General features: G+C 46.7%; 1 protein-coding gene across 1 annotated transcript; it reads right to left on the reverse strand.

The window, feature by feature from the left end:
• Nucleotides 1–318: 318 nt before the first annotated feature.
• On the reverse strand, nucleotides 319–6,345 carry serpinh1a (serpin peptidase inhibitor, clade H (heat shock protein 47), member 1a). The gene is made up of 5 exons (XM_056284636.1): nucleotides 6,201–6,345; nucleotides 4,022–4,628; nucleotides 3,835–3,933; nucleotides 2,650–2,882; nucleotides 319–699 (listed from the first exon to the last, which is right to left on the reverse strand). Exons 2-5 carry the CDS (start codon nucleotides 4,617–4,619, stop codon nucleotides 397–399), a joined length of 1,233 nt encoding a protein of 410 aa, XP_056140611.1. The 5' UTR covers nucleotides 4,620–4,628; nucleotides 6,201–6,345; the 3' UTR covers nucleotides 319–396.
• Nucleotides 6,346–19,545: the final 13,200 nt, after the last annotated feature.

Consider the following 19,545-nt stretch of genomic DNA (forward strand, 5'->3'; position numbering starts at 1 on the left):
CTGCTTCTACATGTAAGGCGGCCATCAGGGGAAGTCATGCTTAATATAAGCATTCATTCCACACGGTGGTATGACAATACTTGATGCCGAAACCTCTTCAGGATGAAGCTGACGACTTTTGGAGCACTAAAGTACACTACAACACTGCACAAGGTGCACAAAAATATCGCCCGGGCCACGCCTCGTAGAAGACAGTCGGCGTACTTATCGATGAGCCAAAGGAATGCACTCGTGTGATATCAAATTCATGAAGATTTCATTATTTTTCAGTAGAAAAGACACCCTCTCTCACACACACACACACACACACACACACACACACACACACACACACACACACACACACACACACACAGAGTACAAAATATTCTCCGACACACTAGTGGTAAGGCGAGGTTACAATTCATCTCTCATTTTGTCCCCCTTGGGTCGGACCATCCTGCCCAGGAAGAGGATGGAGTTCGTCTTCTGGTCCTTCACCAGGAAGATGAAGGGGTGGTCGGCGTAGAAAAGCTTGGGGCTCTTCAGCTTGTCGGTGCCAAACACGCTGGGGTCGATGGGGTTTCCCTCCGTGTCCCACTCCAGGGCGGAGGCGTGGAACACATTGGACAGGTAGAGGTCCTTCTTGCCGGACATGTTGGACAAGTCGGCCTTGGTCTTGTCCACGGCTTCCGTCAATCCCAGCTGTCCCAGGTGTTTCTGGATGAGAGGCGTGAGACGGAGAAGATCTGAGGTGAATTATCCATATATATATATAATAAAAGTAAGTGGGGCTAAATGTTAAAACTGCAAAAAAGGACCGGTTTCAAGTGCTTGCTGGCAGATAATATTGCTTGTTTCAAGAAAGTAGCTTGAAACAAGTCCCATTATCACGAAAAAAAAGTGCACTTTTTTGAAGCGAGCAGTATCACCTGTCAGTGGGTTGGGAAAGTACTACTAGCCATATTGAAAAATAAGCATTGTTATGAGAATTAAAACCAAATTAAGCTTATCTTATAAGCTTATCTTCTTGTGCAGTGTGACCAACAGAACCAACCAGTTGGCTTTCCTGGTGCATATGAAGAAGCAACACAAAAGGCTTGCAAGATCCCATATGCTCTACCAAAATATTATATGTGAAATACATGGCAGTAAAAATACTTGCACTCTTATCCCAGTATTAGTATACCAGTAATCTCAGAAATATAAAACCCTGACAGGTATAAAAATCACACGCCACATTATCTGTTTCACTTGCCCGTGTAAATTAGCTTGCGCTAAACGTATTGAGTACACATTTGAGCTGTACTGTAGCGCATGGTAGTGGATAACTGGAGATGGGTTCAGGAGAGACTGGAGATGGGAGGAAGGGTATTTCAGCTGCTACACACACTTTAAGGAACTAGGCCCGTGTTCCTACGATGGCAGCTGCTGGATAAGAAGAAGAAACGTCTCTGGTAGGCGAGTCAGGACAGCGAGAAGGCCCCACAGCCAAAACCGATGGTATTCAAAAGTCTCCTGTCACGGTATGGGCTGCATTTATTGCATTTATGACGCAGCTTATTTGAGTAGGGTACGCGTATGCATATATATATAAGCATCATTTAAGTACATACGTGTATCCTATTCACAATATTTGCACTATTGCATTTTGCATTTACACTTCTTGTATAACCGAGCGCTTTCCTGCAGGCCGCATGTTCGCTTGCAGCTTGACTTGAATAGCAGCTGCTGCGCTGTTGTCGACCATCTTGTTCCTTCTGTATCTACACGTCGGCTCATAGGTTCTCATCTTATATGCAGCAGCTTACCTTTGCTTTATCACTACCTTATTGCTACTTTTGTTTTATTATTTCTGTTATTGCCTCCATGCTGCCCTTGGTATGGTTGTAGTATATTGTGCTGCTAATACCTCGCTAGTACTGCACCTAGTAAGTTCACTACGAGTACAATGTAATGTGATGATGGATGTGACCTGACTTGACTATGGTGCACATATATACAGATTCATTTTTGCAATAAAATCTCATTCTTTTCTTTTGGACCCCCCCCCCTTTTCTCCCCAGTTGTATCGAGCCAGTTACCCCACTCTTCCGCTGCTCCACCCTCGTTGCTGATCCGGGGAGGGCTGCAGACTACCACATGCCTCCTCCCATACATGTGGAGTCACCAGCCGCTTCTTTTTACCTGACAGCGAGGAGTTTCGCCAGGGGAACGTAGCATGTAGAAGGATCACGCTATTCCCCCCAGTTCCCCCTCCCCCGACTGACCAGAGGAGGCGCTAGTACAGCGACCAGGACACATACCCACATCCGGCTTCCCACCCGCAGACACAGCCAATTGTGTCTGTAGGGACGCCCGACCAAGTCGGAGGTAACACGGGGATTCGAACCGGAGATCCCTGTGTTGGTAGGCAACGGAATAGACCGCCATGCCACCCGGACGCCCCTATCAAGTCTCATTCTTATATCCATCCATCCATTATCCAAACCTCTTATCCTGCTCTCAGGGTTGCGGGGATGCTGGAGCCGATCCCAGCAGTCATTGGGCAGCCGGCGAGGAGACAACCTGGACAGGCCGCCAGGCCATCACAGGTCATGGATAATTATTCCTGACAGCAGGATCTATGTAGGTGTCTCATAATGCTTGGTGATATGAGGCGTCATCTACCTGGAGGTTGTGGCTGACTTCCATGCTGACTTTGGGGAGAGACACAGCGACGGCTTTCTCCTCCAGTTTGCCCATCCAGGCGTCCAGCTGCTTCTTGCTCAGCATCTTCTCCAGTCTCTCAAGGGGCTCCACGCTGAAAGGCATGACGAACACCATGCTGGACTTTTTATGGGCCAGGGGCATACTCAGCACAGTCACCTTGTGGGCCGTGTCCTCATAGTGGCCATACATACCTGTGGATACCAAAGAGAATGAATGTGGAAAAGTTCTTGTGGAGTTAGGCCTGATGTCACTTCTTGTTTTTTGATAACATTGATTATGCCTGAGCACAAGGTTTTTTTAATCCCTGGTTAAATTAGGGTGCTTAACAACTATATAGTGCATTAAATGTTCCCACTGGTAAAATTGTTGAGATATGTGTCAACTTCATAACACATTTAATTTGAATTCATCCGTCCACCCATTATCCAAGCCGCTTATCTGACGCCGGGTCGCGGGATGCTGGAGCCTATCCCAGCAGTCATTGGGCGGCAGGCAGGTGGAGAGACACCCTGGACAGGCCCCAAGTCCATAACAGGGCTGACACATTCACACCTAGTACGGCCGAGTCACCTGACCTACATGTCTTTGGACTGTGGGAGGAAACCGGAGCACCCGGAGGAAACCCACACCGACAACACGCAAACTCCACACAGAGGACGACCCGGGACGACCCACCAAGGCTGGACTACCCCGGGGTTCGAACCCAGGACCTTCTTGCTGTGAGGCGACCGCGCTAACCGCTGTGCCACCGTGGCCGCCCTTAATTTAAATTGTCAGGTTTTAATCTACTGTATAATACATTAACTGTTCACACTGGTGAAATTGTTCATGATTAATTAGCTTCATAGTATATCTATGGAAAGCTAAATTTTTATGCACCAACCCTTTTGAATACCCGGTTAGCGTGTGGATGCTAGCCCTCTTCTTGGCATGTCATATAGTTACTAAGTCACAAATAATATATTGCATGAACTCTTTATGAAAGCACATATAGGAACTGCATGTGGTGAAACTGCACGGAAATCGGTGCATGCAATTAGGAAGTCATTGGGAAGCTGTTATCGCTATGTAGCACCGGCATTATGCCACTGTGATTCACCATTCCTGGCGTGAAGCGACTGACTCGTGTAAAGCGGTCCATACCTGTGCGGTGCATCATCGGTACGGACACAGTGAAGCCCCTGGACACCAGGAAACCACGGTTGTCCACCATTTTATGATGGAACTGCTCGTTCCAGTGAGCTGTTTGAGAACAAATGTTAGAATAATTCGAGAACAGACGTGAATATGGCGCAAATATGTTTGGAATAAACGTTCATATCCAACTCACGTTTGAAAAACATAGCATTAACGATCATGGCCCCGTCAGTCTTTTCCACATCGTTGGTGACCTCGGGCAGTTTGCCGTCGGTGGACTTGGCTCCCCAGTCGTTGATGGACTTGACGGCACTCTTCTTGTCTTTGAAGTTGATCTTCATGTGGTCGATCTTGTAGTGCTTCTTGCTACTCTTGATGAAATCGGACACAAAGTTGACAGAGCTGGGCCCGTACAGCCGGTTGCTGATCTTCCAGGTGACGTTGCGGGCCTTGGGGTCGCTCACCTCGGTCAGCAGCTCGGCCAAACCGGCGTGCAGCTGCTCGTCTTTAACCTTGCCGGCGTTGAGGACGGCCTTGACCTGCGAGGCCGTGGAGGCTTTGCCCCCGAGAGCCACCAGCCCCAGAGAGGACGCCACCACCACGGGAGAGATGAGGATGTTCTCCGTGGTCTTCTCTTTGGCCATGTTATGGTAGAGGCTGAAGGCCAGGTTGGCGCTGTTGTCGGCCAGGATGGTGGCAGGTTGACTGAGGACCTTGTCGGCTGAAGCAGAGGTGGCAGCCGAGGCCGCCGTGGCCAGCAGGGCCAAGCCCACCATGATTGTCAACCACATGTTCTTGACCTATCATGAGACAAGAAGGCAAGAGTTGAGACTCAGGACCAGAAAGGCTATTCTATATCTGAACGATGTTCTGAATCATCATTTGAAACGGTGAAGGAATTCACAGTAATGCAGAGCAGTTCTCAAAACTGAAGTGGCTCGTCCTCCTCTATTTCTCCTCAGCTTATTTTACGGCAGGAGGGTTTTGCTGTGAACTTGTGACATGAATGGATTTCACTGTTTTGTTTGTTTTTAAATAATGGTGGGGGTTGGGCTCGCTGTGCCGGTCAAGTAGCCGCAGCTAAATGTCGGTGCAGGCTCTCCCATAACAGCCACGTAGGCAGCTGCAGGATGCATCCGAGGGAAAACATCGGCCAACAAAGGCCGAGCGGTTCGTTCCTTGGCAGCCCTCGCTATTTCTGTATTACTAAATAAAGAAATGGGACCTTCTCCTTGGGGGAATGAAGCATTCATATGGTTCTTCAGTGGTTGTGGCCACCGAAGGGCAGCGCATGGAACCTCCAGCGGTCTGTTCCATGAGAAAAGGATTATCTGTATCAGGAATCTCAGGCCTACCGAGGGACAATAGTGGCAAGTAGCAACAAGTACTGAGCTACAAAGCCTGCATGGAAGAATGCTGGGGAATAAGAGCCAAGCAAGCAACAAACAAAGACGCTAACATCGAATTTTTTCAAGCGTTAGCAGAAAACTGGACTCATCCACATGACAGTATGCTCAGCTGTGCTACGAGCTAGCATACTTCTGCATGTTTCCCTCTTGGCAGCAGCGCCAGGCCATGATGAATACTGTGACCAGACATGGCGACCCCCTCAGACATCAGACGGAGAAAACAGTGCATGGAATACTTTTTGCCACGGTAGCTTAGCTCACTGCTTTGAAACTTTCAACAGTTTCACAGCCCATTTCAGACATAAACCCTCATGTCAGGGCTCCAGGAATATATAAATCTAGTGTGAAACCATCGTCGCCTGAGTATTCCGTGTATTTCCAGCTCACATCATCTCAAATCTGTGCAGGCCATGACTTTTCAACCCGCTGTCACGTATGACTGTGAAGAGGGTGGACCTCATTGGACACGAGGCTAGCCAATCCCCACTGCCACAGTATGACTGAAGACTGTGCTCATAGTTTCGGTGCATCATGAGTTAATGAACCATCGTTAGCGACGACATAATGTCTGTGGAGCTCTGTTGGATTTTTTGCTTTTTTTCCCCCATGCATTTTGCCCCCCCCCCTCCCCGATAGGATCCGGACAGAGAGTCAAAGCTCGGTAGACTAGAGATAGCTGTACACCCATCAGTAGACCATTTTTCTTTAACACTTTTTTTTAAATGCGTCATCCCAGTGTGCCCAAAAAAATGTTTTCATGAAGTTTTCACTTTTTTTTTACTTGCTCAAATGCGAACTGAATATTCATACAATGCTTTTTCCCCCCCTCAACTGTTTGCCAGAGACAGCATCTGTACATTTAAGTTTAAAACCCTTTTCACATTCCAGACTAGAAACTTCCCACTAGTTGAGAGCGGCACCCTCTCCCCTCCCCCCCCCCTACAAACTTCTCCTTTCTCTTACCTTATTAGGCTCTTTCAACAATTTGCCGTCCGCTATCGGCCCCCTTTCTGCCTACGGATGAATAGATCCTTCAGCAACACCCTTGCCACGAGGAGTCAATTTTTGCAGGGGTCGGGGTAAAAGGGTGTACGAATGATGTGCAGGGATTTTCTTGCAGAGGGAGCAGACTGGGCCCACCCCCCGGTATCCAATTACTGGGGCTTAGGGAGCACACGTCTCCCCCTCCAGGTCCTAGAGCCTGAGATCTTGAAACCTCTAGCAAGTATCAGCTGACTCTCTTCAGGCTTACTTAATAAACACCACCCAGTTTGCACATTTGCAACTTGCTTTCACCGCATGTGGGGGCCAGTCCTGTCAGGAATTATGAGCCCGGGCGGCTCTGCCGTTGTTTTGGCACCAAAGACGCCGATGTGTTATGTCGGACCAGTGGAAAAGCCTGATGCTGCTCCGTGATGCTAAAGCTGATGCTAACTTTGTGGATATGGAGCGACGGGCTCAACTTTTACATCCGTATAAACCACATGATGGATCGTGGGGATCTCCAAACAAACAAACAGAAGTCTCGCCTCTTTGACTCGGGGCTGCCCTACTTACCACACTGTGGTAAGTGGTCAGCACTGTTGCCTCACAGCAGGAAGGTCCTGGGTTCGAACCCCGGGCCGTCACTGGTCCTTTCTGTGTGGGGTTTGCATGTTCTCCCCCGTGTCCGCGTGGGTTTCATCCGGGTGCTCCAGTTCCCTCCCGCCGTCATAGACATGCATGTTAGGGTTGATACCCCTGTCTGTGCCCCTGAGCAAGGCAATGGAAAGAAGACGTGCCCACTGCTCCTAGCTACACAGCAAGGATGGGTTAAATGCAGAATAAAGTGTGTTCTGTAGTCTCAACCCCCCCCCCCCGGACAGGCTCTGCTACAAGTGTTCATGTAGGACATCTACATCGAATATCTGTCTTATTGACTCTTCTTCTTCTTCTTGTTCCCTGCTCCGCAGAGGTCACTGCAGCAGATTTTCCGGTCTCCATCGGCACCCTGTGAGGGCGCAGCTCCAACGGCAGCTGTTGTTAACCCGGGCCTTGACCGATCTGGCGTGGGGCCTCGACCGACCCGGTATGGTCTTGTCAATCCGCATAATGATTTGGCAAAATGTTACATCGGATGCCCTTCCTGACACAACCACTCACCCTATGGACGGGGGCACAGGTAAAGTGCTGGATGTCCTCCCGGTATTCATGGACTTGCCTGTCGCCTGGTCTATCTTATTTACTATCCATCCATCCATCCAGCCATCCATCCATCCATCCATCCATCCATCCATCCATCCATCCATCCATCCATTATCCAAACCGCTTCCTGCTCTCAGGGTCATGGGGATGCTGGAGCCTATGGGTGGCAGGCAGGGAGACACCCTGGACAGGCTGCCAGTCCATCACAAGGCTGACCTATCGGGGCTCAGATAAAGTAAACCGTAAGCGTCCACCCCAACACCTGCAGCAGGTAGAACGGTAACCACGTGGGCCCTAAAACTCGTCCTGTGTTCTGCTTTGGTCTCTTCCAGCTCCTCTCCAGGTGACTGACTGCATGTAACCCAAACTGTCCAACTCCAAGAGGAAACTTGGTATTAAACCTGGATTCCCCACCCCCCCAAGCAGACTTCTTCTGCTGTTAGCGCAGAAAATTGTGCCAAATTGGTAAATAATGAACTTGTTTGTATGCCCCCGCCCCTCCCCCCCCTCCCCCCCAGGCACAGTCTGACCCTCTCCCGTCTCCTCTGTGGAGGAGTGTTAAGGGGGCTATTCATGGGAGACCCGGCGGCATCGGCCTTTGTTTTGGGAAGTTGTTCACTTCCCGGTCTCCATAGCGAGCCCCAGAAACCTTAATTAGTATCAGGGTCACCGGCCCAATATATCACGGCACGGATCCTCTGACCCACTAAAGTGCACTAAAGGTTAGGCGGCGGTTGATGTGAAAGCATTTGTGACATCAACTGAGAAATTAGGTCACATTACGCGGGCCGTGCAGCCATGATGCCGGTGGAATGTACACCGAAGGAGGCGACAGGATGCTCTCCTCGCCCACGCCACTGTGTCTCTTCCTGACATGAAAAAGACCACCACCCCCAGCTAGTCATGTTTAATACCCCTATACGTGACATCCTGTAACAGGACAAAATGGCGTTTACGGCCTCAGAAAGGCGGATGAGCCGGATCCGACACCCCACGTGACACTATATGATGATGTCGGCATGCAAATAGTGGCGTGATGTGTTGGCACGGAGACATTTCAGGGCTTTGAATGCCCATCTTATCAGGGATCCTTTCTTTAAACTCAGGGGATACGGGATCTTTGGGTTGTGAGTTAAGTCAGATCTCGTGATGTGACGCAGGAGCGGGGAGAAACACAGGCAGACTTGTTGAGTTTTGCATGGGTTTTTGGAGACTTGTTGAGTTTTGCATTGGGTTTTTGCAGACTTGTTGAGTTTTGCATGGGTTTTTGCAGACTTGTTGAGTTCTGCATGGGTTTTTGCAGACTTGTTGAGTTTTGCGTGGGTTTTTGCAGACTTGTTGAGTTTTGCGTGGGTTTTTGCAGACTTGTTGAGTTTTGCATGGGTTTTTGCAGACTTGTTGAGTTTTGCATGGGTTTTTGCAGACTTGTTGAGTTTTGCATGGGCTTTTGCAGACTTGTTGAGTTCTGCATGGGTTTTTGGAGACTTGTTGAGTTTTGCATGGGTTTTTGCAGACTTGTTGAGTTTTGCATGGGTTTTTGCAGACTTGTTGAGTTTTGCGTGGGTTTTTGCAGACTTGTTGAGTTTTGCATGGGTTTTTGCAGACTTGTTGAGTTTTGCATGGGCTTTTGCAGACTTGTTGAGTTCTGCATGGGTTTTTGGAGACTTGTTGAGTTTTGCATGGGTTTTTGCAGACTTGTTGAGTTTTGCATGGGTTTTTGCATCCTCTGCGTCAGTCTGCACTGAACAGCTGAAAACGACTGCAGTCCCGACGTGTCATCACACTTGCATTTCCCATACATTATTTGCAAGAGCCATGATTTCTTTAGAGTAACGCATCAAAAAGCCACAGGTTTCCCACAGCAGGCATGCGTTTTGCACTCTGTCACGTGGAACGGAGTGAAATAGGCCCTGCCTGAGTCACGCTGGCTGATGTGTGCATCACTATTTTGAAGTCGGTGTGTCCTCCCCCCCGTGATTTATCCTGCACAACATCGACACTGAAAATTAACACATGGAAAATAACGACAGATCATCATATCACCTGGCCACTGACATGACCAGCGGGGGCGTACTGCACTATCAAAGTCAAAATATATCTAATGTAGAGAATGCCTCCGGGGGTGGATGGGGTGGGGGTGGAGGCAGAGGGCTGCAAATTTTCACTAGCTTACGCGTGTAATTCTGGACAGCACGGGGGTAATGGGAATTGAAACTGGAGGCCTTGTGCATTTTTCCCACGGCTGCTCCTTCGCCCTTCCTCGTGTGTGATATTCCCCCCCACCCCACGCCCCCCCCCACCCCCACTTTTCTCCAACTGGAAGTGGAACAAACAGCAGGAAGTCAGCAGCGGATGCATGTCCCGTCCCAGCACCCTGTTTTTGTGCGGCCCAACGTTTGTCCAACGCAGCTGTTGTCGTGCCTCGTGTAAAAACCGTGTGTATCTATAGGTGCAGGCTTCATTACCAAAAAGAGAAGACAGCGGCATGTTGGCCTGCGTCGTGTTCCGGTTTAAGGTTTTATCGTTCACGGTCTGCCGACCTCTCAAGACCGGTTATGAGGCAGGTAGTGATGATCAGATACTGCACAGCAGGTCTGACCCCTGCAGCACCTCTCTGACGGCGGCGCTCCGGGTAAATGTCACACATGAAAGGCCCCGTGAAGGCTGCAGGTCCAACTGGCGTGGAGGGTCCTCCTCGAAATGGCAAACGGGGGTTGTGAATATATTCGGTAAAAACACACACACAGGAAAAAAGTATCCAGTGTGTTTATTACTCAAGGGTGAATACTACACATTACTATTACCTTACCCTTTTTTATACTATTTATATTAGCCATTATCTTATCCATCCATTATCTTAACCGCTTATCCTGCTCTCAGGGGAGGCTGGAGCCTATCCCAGCAGTCACTGGGCGGCAGGCAGGGAGACACCCAGGACAGGCCGCCAGGCCTTCACAGGGCCCACACACACACACACACGCCTAGGGACAATTTAGTCCGGCCGAGTCACCTGACCTACATGTCTTTGGACTGTGGGAGGAAACCGGAGCCCCCGCAGGAAACCCACACAGACACGGGGAGAACATGCAAACTCCACACAGAGGACGACCCGGGACGACCCCCAAGGTTGGACTACCCCGGGGCTCGAACCCAGGACCTTCTTGCTGTGAGGCGACCGCGCTAACCACTGCTAAACCGTGCCGCCCTATACTTTTTATACTATTTATATTATAATTATTTGTTACCATATTATTATTATTATTATTATTACTATTTTATAGTATTTTTATACTATTTATATTATACTATTACAATACTACACACTGGTGGTGGTGGAGGTGAGTTACCCCCTTCAATGTGGAGCGCTTTGTGTGTCTAGAAGAGCACTATATAAATGTAATGATTATTGTTGTTGTTGTTGTTGTTGTTGTTACAGCTGTTCCTGTATCTCTTTCTCTGGTTGTACTTCCCTCATACCAAAGGCATCTTGAGGAGGAAATTAAGAACAAAAACAAAAGAAGACAAAGCAGAAGACCTCCTCATGAATGGCCTCTAAGTGACGAAGTAAAAAAAGAATCAGCAGCAATGGGCACTGCTGGGTGATGCAGTTGATGCTGTCACCACTAGAGGGGGCGCGTGAGACAACTAGGCCATGGAACAGCTGGGTCAGAATGCACAGCCACAACAACCACAACAACAACAACAGTAAATTGAGTCACTCAAAACTGAATAGGTCACTTATAAAAGCACCGACTGACCTGAATCCAGAAGTGTGACCCAAACCACATAAAGACCTCTGTGACCTGGTCGGCTGGAAGGTCTCGGCAGCTCGTTGCCGTGCTGTACTAATCACAGTCTTCTGACAGTAACATGCTGCACAATTAAGCATCATCATCTTGCTGTCAGAGATACTGTGCCGGTGGCCTCGCAGTTCGGTTTGAGTCGAAGGACCATGTTGGTTTGTTAATCTGTCAGAGCGGCCGACACCGCCAGAGAGAAAGCTTCCTGCTTATAAAGGCCTCCCCCACCCCCCCACCCCCACCTTATAAGATATACCCCCACTTATTATCTCAGGATCAGGGGATTTGGGACATGTGAGGCTGTCTGAGGCAGGTGAGTTAGATGCTGGTTCCTCAGGAGCACAACCGTGGGACGTGGTACGAGAAACCCATCTGGATCTCCGACTGGTGTCAAAGACGGCCCGGTTATGTCCCGGGAGAGGGTTGGGTTATGTGTGGGATGAAGACGACGCCTCGTTGCCCTTCTGTTGTCCCCCCCCCCCCTCCCCAGGGTGGTCACCGCGCCGATAGGCTCCGAGAGATTAAGGGGCCGTGACGTAATCTCCCCAAGCCAGGAGTTAATCTGTGAGGCCGGGCCTGGAATAGATCCCTTACCAGGAGCTGCTCACCTTTCCTAACCTCCCGCCAGGTAACGTGTGTCACCGAGAGACGGACCTGTGGGTCCAGGGTCCAGCTAAACGCTGGCCTCGACTCACTGCGATACTTCCTATAAGCTAAAGCGTTACTGAGGGGTAATAAAGTGCTGCAGCTGTCAGGTCTGGCCGGTATATAGCGTTAGGAGAGCTGCGAGCTCGGTGAGAGAAGAGAAAACAAGAAGGACGAGGGTGGGACTTGGTAGTCCTGTTGTTTCTGACGGGACGCCGGTGGAGACCCTCGTGTTGGTAAAATGCGGGCTCCCAACCTGGCAACCCAATGGTCTTTGTTATAAAGTTATAATAGTGTTATAGTGTAAAAATAATAATAATAATAAAATAGTGTTATGGTGTAATAATAGTGTAATAATAGTGTTATAGTGTAATAATAATAGTAATAATAGTGTTATAGTGTAATAATAGTGTTATAGTGTAATAATGATAATAATAATAGTGTTATAGTGTAAAAATAATAATAATAATAACAACAATAATAATACTGTTGTTATAGTGTAATAATAATAATAATAGCAATAATAATAATAGTGTTATAGTCTAATAATAATAGTAATAATAGTGTTGTAGTGTAATAATAATAGTAATAATAGTGTTATAGTCTAATAATAGTAACAATAGTGTTATAGTGTAGTAATAATAATAACTGTTATAGTGTAATAATAATAGTAATAGTGTTATAGTGTAATAATAGTAATATTAGTGTTATAGTGTAATAATAGTAATAATAGTGTTATAGTGCAATAATAATAATAGTGTTATAGTGTAATAATAATAGTAATAATAGTGTAGTGTAATAGTAATAATAGTGTTATAGTGTAATAATAATAATAGTGTTATAGTGTAATAATACTAGTAATAATAGTGTTATAGTGTAATAATAATAATAGTGTTATAGTGTAATAATAATAGTAATAATAGTGTTATAGTGTAATAATAGTAATAGTTTTGTAGTGTAATAGTGTTATAATATTTCATCACTGATTTATAACACGTCAACAAACGAGTTATTAACCACTAATGAAATAGTAATCACTGATAACCCATTTATAAAGTATGCCTAATTGTAAATAAATGATTGACATACTGCGTTTCAGAGAATGGCTTATTAAAGAGCATCAGTCAGCTCCGCTGCCGCCAGAGCGGGAATAAAACACAGGGATCAGCAACACAAACGACCACACACAGTTTTCTGCAGGCCTCTCTGACGTCTGTCCATCCTGCCGGAGGTGGAAGTCACCGTTTGCCCTCTTGGATTTGATCATCTTTGTTTCTTCTTCTTCCATTTTATAATGTCAACTCTGTTACCGTAATTCACCATGCTCCTCTCAAATCTGTTACCGTAATTCACCATGCTCCTCTCAAATCTGTTACAATAATTCACCATGCTCCTCTCAAATCTGTTACCGTAATTCACCATGCTCCTCTCAAATCTGTTACCGTAATTCACCATGCTCCTCTCAAATCTGTTACCGTAATTCACCATGCTCCTCTAAAATCTGTTACCGTAATTCACCATGCTCCTCTCAAATCTGTTACCGTAATTCACCATGCTCCTCTCAAATCTGTTACCGTAATTCACCATGCTCCCCTCAAATCTGTTACCCTAATTCACCATGCTCCTCTCAAATCTGTTACCGTAATTCACCATGCTCCTCTCAAATCTGTTACCGTAATTCACCATGCTCCTCTCAAAGCTGTTACCGTAATTCACCATGCTCCTCTCAAATCTGTTACCGTAATTCACCATGCTCCTCTCAAATCTGTTACCGTAATTCACCATGCTCCTCTCAAATCTGTTACCGTAATTCACCATGCTCCCCTCAAATCTATTACCGTAATTCACCATGCTCCTCTCAAATCTGTTACCGTAATTCACCATGCTCCTCTCAAATCTGTTACCGTAATTCACCATGCTCCTCTCAAAGCTGTTACCGTAATTCACCATGCTCCTCTCAAATCTGTTACCGTAATTCACCATGCTCCTCTCAAATCTGTTACCGTAATTCACCATGCGCCTCTCAAAGCTGTTACCGTAATTCACCATGCTCCCCTCAAATCTGTTACCGTAATTCACCATGCTCCTCTCAAATCTGTTACCGTAATTCACCATGCTCCACTCAAATCTGGAATCCGGGATTTCCCCGGTTTGCTCCTCTGGCGGTGAGAACTGCAAACAAGGGGTCGCAGCCGTTGTCGCTTGTGTCCCATCAGCTCAACGGTAGAAAGTTCCCAGGTTGTTTTTAGTGTTCTTTATTGGTCCTGTGGGGAAATCCACCCATCCCTAAACACACACTGGGACCCAGCCGTGGGCCGTCGCCTGGGCCAGGGGCACAGACGGAGGTGTCAACCCTAACACGCATGTCTTTCTGATGGTGGGAGGAAACCCACGCAGACAACGTGCAAACTCCACACAGGAAGGACCTGGGAGGGCCCGGGGCTCGAACCCGGGGCCTTCTTGATGTGAGGCAGCGGTGCTGACCACTGGGCCGCCCCTGCAAAAAAATGGCATCCTAGGACCAAAGCTAACACAGGATAATCTAATGTATTGCATAAGTACATCAAACTACATGGGAACGCTGGTGTACTGTAGTACTGATTGTGGAACTGGTAGATTATCTGTCCAGCACAAGCATCGCCATGTTGTCCTCACATTCACATCATACTTCCTGTTTGTGTAGGGACGTGTTGGTGCCAGTGTTCATCCTACCTGGTCAGAAGTTCAACAGCAGTCTATGGAGAGTGTCTCCAACCATGGTGGAGTATTATGTGCAGTGATTAAAGTGAGCTGAGATCCGGCAGCACTCTGTAGACAGGAGTAATTTCAACCTTTTTGTCACAGTAAAATTCAAAACTAAAAACATGATGCAGCCAATTCACAAGCATTGCAAATTAAATCGCAAATAAAGTCGTTCTTCTATTTTTATACTACTTTACTTTTTCTAAAAGTTTGAATGATATCGCGTCCTCGCGTGACCCGCACCTGCCTGCTGTGTGGCTTCACCAGACATGACGTCAGAAGAGAGACTGGCTTCACACTCACGGGTCAGGGTCAGTTCACCGCACCAGGCGGACCAGACTCGAGAGAGCGTCAACCTGCTACCTGCACTATTATCCTGGATTGGGGGGCATAAAGAGTGAGTATCTTCAGTGTATTTCCAATAGTATTTCCAGTAGTTTTGTCTAGCTCTGCTGTGGTTTTCATTCAAGCAACTAACGTTAGCGAACGCAACGTTAGCTAGCTAGCTAATGTAACCGGTTATTTTCTTGCCCGGTACGGGATTCGATACGAGGTGTGCTGCACCACAAGGCGACATCACTAACCGCTCGGCTAAAGGGTCAGACCCGTTAGCTAGGGGCTAACGTGTCTTATTAGTAGTTTACGCTGACTAGCTATCTTCCACCCGGTAACGTTGCTAGCTAGTTGCTGACGTTGCTGGCTAGTTGTTTGAATGCTGCTAGGCAAGCTAACTATCGGTAGCGTCCGGTAACGTTACCGGTAGCTAGCTAGTTATGTTTGTCCAACCTTAGCTCTGGCTATGCAATATTTTCATTCAAATAACTAACTAGCTAGCAAACGTTAGCTACCGGTAGCTATTATTAGCTAACAATGCTAACGTCGGGACTACTGGACCAGTGGTCAGCTAGCTACCTATCACTCCCGCCCACCTCTCTAATACAGAGATCCCCCACTTACCAAATCCCACTTTAACCCCTGATTATGTGTAGTATTATGTATAGTATTAGTATGTATAGTATTAGTATCGTATTATGTATAGTATTGTAGCGAATTCGGGGGACAACGCAACCACAGGAACTGCCGCGGCCGGGACGCGAACCGGTATCGCCCGCACCGCAGGAGACATCGCTAACCGCTCGACTAAAGGATCAGACCCGCCAGCCAGCGGCCAGCGTGTCTACTAATCCATGCACGTTACAGTATTATGTATAGTATTAGTATAGTATTATGTATAGTATTAGTCTAGTATTTTGTATAGTATTAGTATCGTATTATGTATAGTATTAGTATGGTATTATGTATAGTATTAGTATCGTATTATGTATAGTATTATGTATAGTATTAGTATAGTATTATGTATAGTATTAGTATCATATTACGTATAGTATTATGTATAGTATTCGTATCGTATTATGTATAGTATTATGTATAGTATTAGTATAGTATTATGTGTAGTATTATGTGCAGTATTAGTATCATATTATGTATAATATTATGTATAGTATTCGTATCGTATTATGTATAGTATTATGTATAGTAATCGTATCGTATTATGTATAGTATTATGTATGGTATTATGTGTAGTATTATGTGTAGTATTATGTATAGTATTATGTGTAGTATTAGTATAGTATTATGTATAGTATTATGTATGGTATTATGTGTAGTATTATGTATAGTATTATGTATAGTATTATGTGTAGTATTATGTGTAGTAGTATGTATGGTATTATGTGTAGTATTATGTGTAGTATTATGTGTAGTATTAGTATAGTATTATGTATAGTATTATGTAGCCTGACTCCATGGACCAGACTGATAAAATAACGACTTATTAATGGAGACTCGAGCTTTAGCAGTGATTGCACCGTGTTAGCCACCACATCCGGCCTGGCGGCCTGTCCAGGGCGTCTCCCCGCCTGCCCCCCAGTGCCTGCTGGGATAGGCTCCAGCATCCCCGCCACCCCGAGAGCAGGACAGGCGGTTCGGATGATGGATGGATGCACGAATGACTTTTAATCTTGCATGTTTTCAGTCTGCTTGGTGTCTCCTCCCAAAGCGTGGTCCCCCTCCACCCTCTCTGCTGCTCCTCGTCAGGCCTTTGGCCACCGTTTCGAGTCGGAAGACCCTTTCCCGTGTTTTCTACCCGCCTACCGGCTATTTCCTGTCCCAGCACTACTGCGTTTCTTTCCTCCTTCGCCCTTCCTCTGGACCGTGTCCTGCAGACCTGCCCGTCTGACCTCCGGCTCGCTGAGCCCGTGTGGAGCGAACGCGGCCTCGGGCGTTTCACGGGGACGGGTGCAAACCTGGTCCATTTTCAAAATGGCATGTAAGCCTCGTCTCCCCCCTACGCCGCCTCTCGGCTGTCTAAATGTCAGGTTTTCAATCTCGTCCTTCGCTCCACCCCCTTTCTTCACCCCGCTCACTTCCGGCTCTTCCCTCTCCACCCTCTGAGACCTCTCCACCCATGTCGAGATGAAGGCCCGATGTCGCCCTGACTTAACTCTTTCCCCGCCGGCCTCAGTTGTCTCGGTATCTTTCCCCTCTCCTTGGAAACGAGACCCCCCCCCCCCCGGTCTGCGTCTTCCAGCTGGGCGACCATCTCTCCTCGTCCTCCTCTTCCTCTTCGAGACCGTCAGCGCTGATTTGCAGCCCCTCTTCCGTGAAACCCCTGCAGACTCACCCCACTACTTCAGGAATGACACTCCATATAATGCCATTTTCAGGACCGGGAGGTATCTCGGTGAAATCTGGATGCCAACACAAAAACAAACAAACAAACAAACAAACAAACAAACAAACAAACAAACAAACAAACCAAAACTTGTGAGGGACACCACACACACACACACACACACACACTAGCACACATACTGTAATCATAATAATGGTGTAATTCTGCATGAAGTGACAGGAAGTAATAACGCTCCGGGGTCGTCACTCACGGGCCCGTCTGTCTCCACTCCTGTTCTGGAACTTTCCGACACTACACCGCATCCAAAAACCCACCAAATAACAACAGCAACGTCGCGACCCACGACCCACGACCCCACGACCTGGTGCCTCACCACCGTTTTCCGTGTGGGAGCCGCAAGGTGGAAAAGGCCATTTTGAGTTCAATTGAAAATAGATAAGCAAATAAAGAAGTAAGCAGCGCGTCGTTATTTCTGTGTACCAGACTGCTCGGTTAATTGTACGAGCTGGCCTTAGGGGCCTACCCTGGACCGCTTCCACGCCGGGTTGTGCCGGTCCATTGCTGCTGTGTTGCACAGCCACAGCCGGTCCCCAGCACTGTGTACACTGCCAACATGGGGGCAAAAAGGGGGGGGAAGTCACATTACCGCCCCAGGGCCGTGTCTTCCCAATAGGTTTTAAGCTCTTTTTACTCCTTTACTTATTTATAAAGCTTTTAGAGGACTTGACCCGGACGCCATTAACAATATAAACCAGGTATGCGGTCCAAACCTGTTGGGAGACGAGACCAGAATCTTCAGCAGCACCTTTCATGACAACCCGTCATCATTTTAGTGGGGGGGGGGGTTTCATGCTGTGTTACCCCCCCCCCCTTATTTATCAGCTCTTGCTCTGCTTGTTGATGGATGATGGGCCGTGTGTCCCTAATCTAACCCATTTTATTTTGATGCCGGCCGTTGTGTTCTGCAAGTAGGGTCACCTTTGCTCTAGTTCATTATAGTCTAGATTATTCATTTATGGGGTTTCCCTCTTTTGTTGTTACTTTGTCTGTATCTGAGCTCCTTCACTTGCTGTAAAGAAAGTGATTGATTGATTCATTCATTCATTCACTGACTGAAAATCAAAATGCCTTGTAGGAGATATTACTCAGACGAGGCCAAAACCAAGAATAATTTGGAATTTATTTATGTATTTATTGTTTTGGAACAGTCTTTATGTATTGTTTAAGCATTCTTTTACATCATCAATACTTCAGTCTATACAACCCAGACAGTAGAGTTACAGCTTAGGATATAATTAGCTATATAGAGAGGCACTGCAAGGTATAGAAACTAAATTCATATTTAACAGGTTCTTCACTGTCAGTCAAGCGTGGCATCCCCACCGACAGAGAGGCGGGCGTGTTAGCATACGTTATATGGAGCTGCATGTAGTTCAGGAGAGGTGAGGCTCGTACTCGTGTACATCACAGATCTTCACACAGTCTCGGGAGTCTGGATGTGACGGGGCCCATGCAACATAAAACGCATCCGTCTCTACTTGTAGTTTTGTAGTTGTGCTTTCCACAATATACCATTCTTTTACTTTCACCCTCCCATCTTGTGTTTTTTGGAGGGGTTTGTTTCCAGTTAATAGTTATCGATTTATTATTATTACTAGAAGAGCCCCGCTACAATGTAGCGGTTTGGTTCTCCACCCGTCTAAATCTCCCTCCTCTTCATCCTGCCATGCTAACCGCCTTCCCCCTGCCCCTAAACCCCCCCCCCACACACACACTCAAACTCCCTCCCCCCCAAATGCTCAGAATCATCTGAAAGGTCGAGAAAAGTGGTTTTTAGCCATTTTTAGAAAATGCATATTTTGCATAATTATGCATAATTATTTTAATTTTCTGCTATTTTTCTGGTCCTCTCTGGAACAATACCTACCACCTCCAAAAAAATGAGGATCAAAAGTGCATTTGTGCAAAAATGCATTTATTTTGCATAATGCCAAAACATTTCAGTCCCAGAATTTTTTTTTATATAGGTGACAAAAATCAAAGATGCTCAGAATCATCTGAAATGCCGAGAAAAGTGGTTTTTAGCCATTTTTTTAGAAAAATGCCCATTTTGCATATTTATGCATAATTATGCATAATTTTAATGTTCTGGGATTTTCCCCTTACTCTGGAACAATACCTACCACCTCCAAAGAAAATGAGGATCATAAGTGCATTTGTGCAAAAATGCATATATTTTGCA

The sequence above is a fragment of the Lampris incognitus genome, chromosome 8, assembly GCF_029633865.1.
Source record: "Lampris incognitus isolate fLamInc1 chromosome 8, fLamInc1.hap2, whole genome shotgun sequence".
NCBI lineage: Eukaryota > Metazoa > Chordata > Actinopteri > Lampriformes > Lampridae > Lampris > Lampris incognitus.

What these genes read in the sequence shown, in the direction of transcription:
- serpinh1a (XM_056284636.1), bottom strand. Translation starts at nt 4,619, where the DNA reads ATGTGGTTGACAATCATGGTGGGCTTGGCCCTGCTGGCCACGGCGGCC. An exon ending in ACCGATGATGCACCGCACAG is followed by an intron (nt 2,883 to 3,834) that starts GTATGGACCGCT and finishes TGGTATCCACAG; the next exon opens with GTATGTATGGCCACTATGAG. An exon ending in AAGTCAGCCACAACCTCCAG is followed by an intron (nt 700 to 2,649) that starts GTAGATGACGCC and finishes CCTCTCATCCAG; the next exon opens with AAACACCTGGGACAGCTGGG.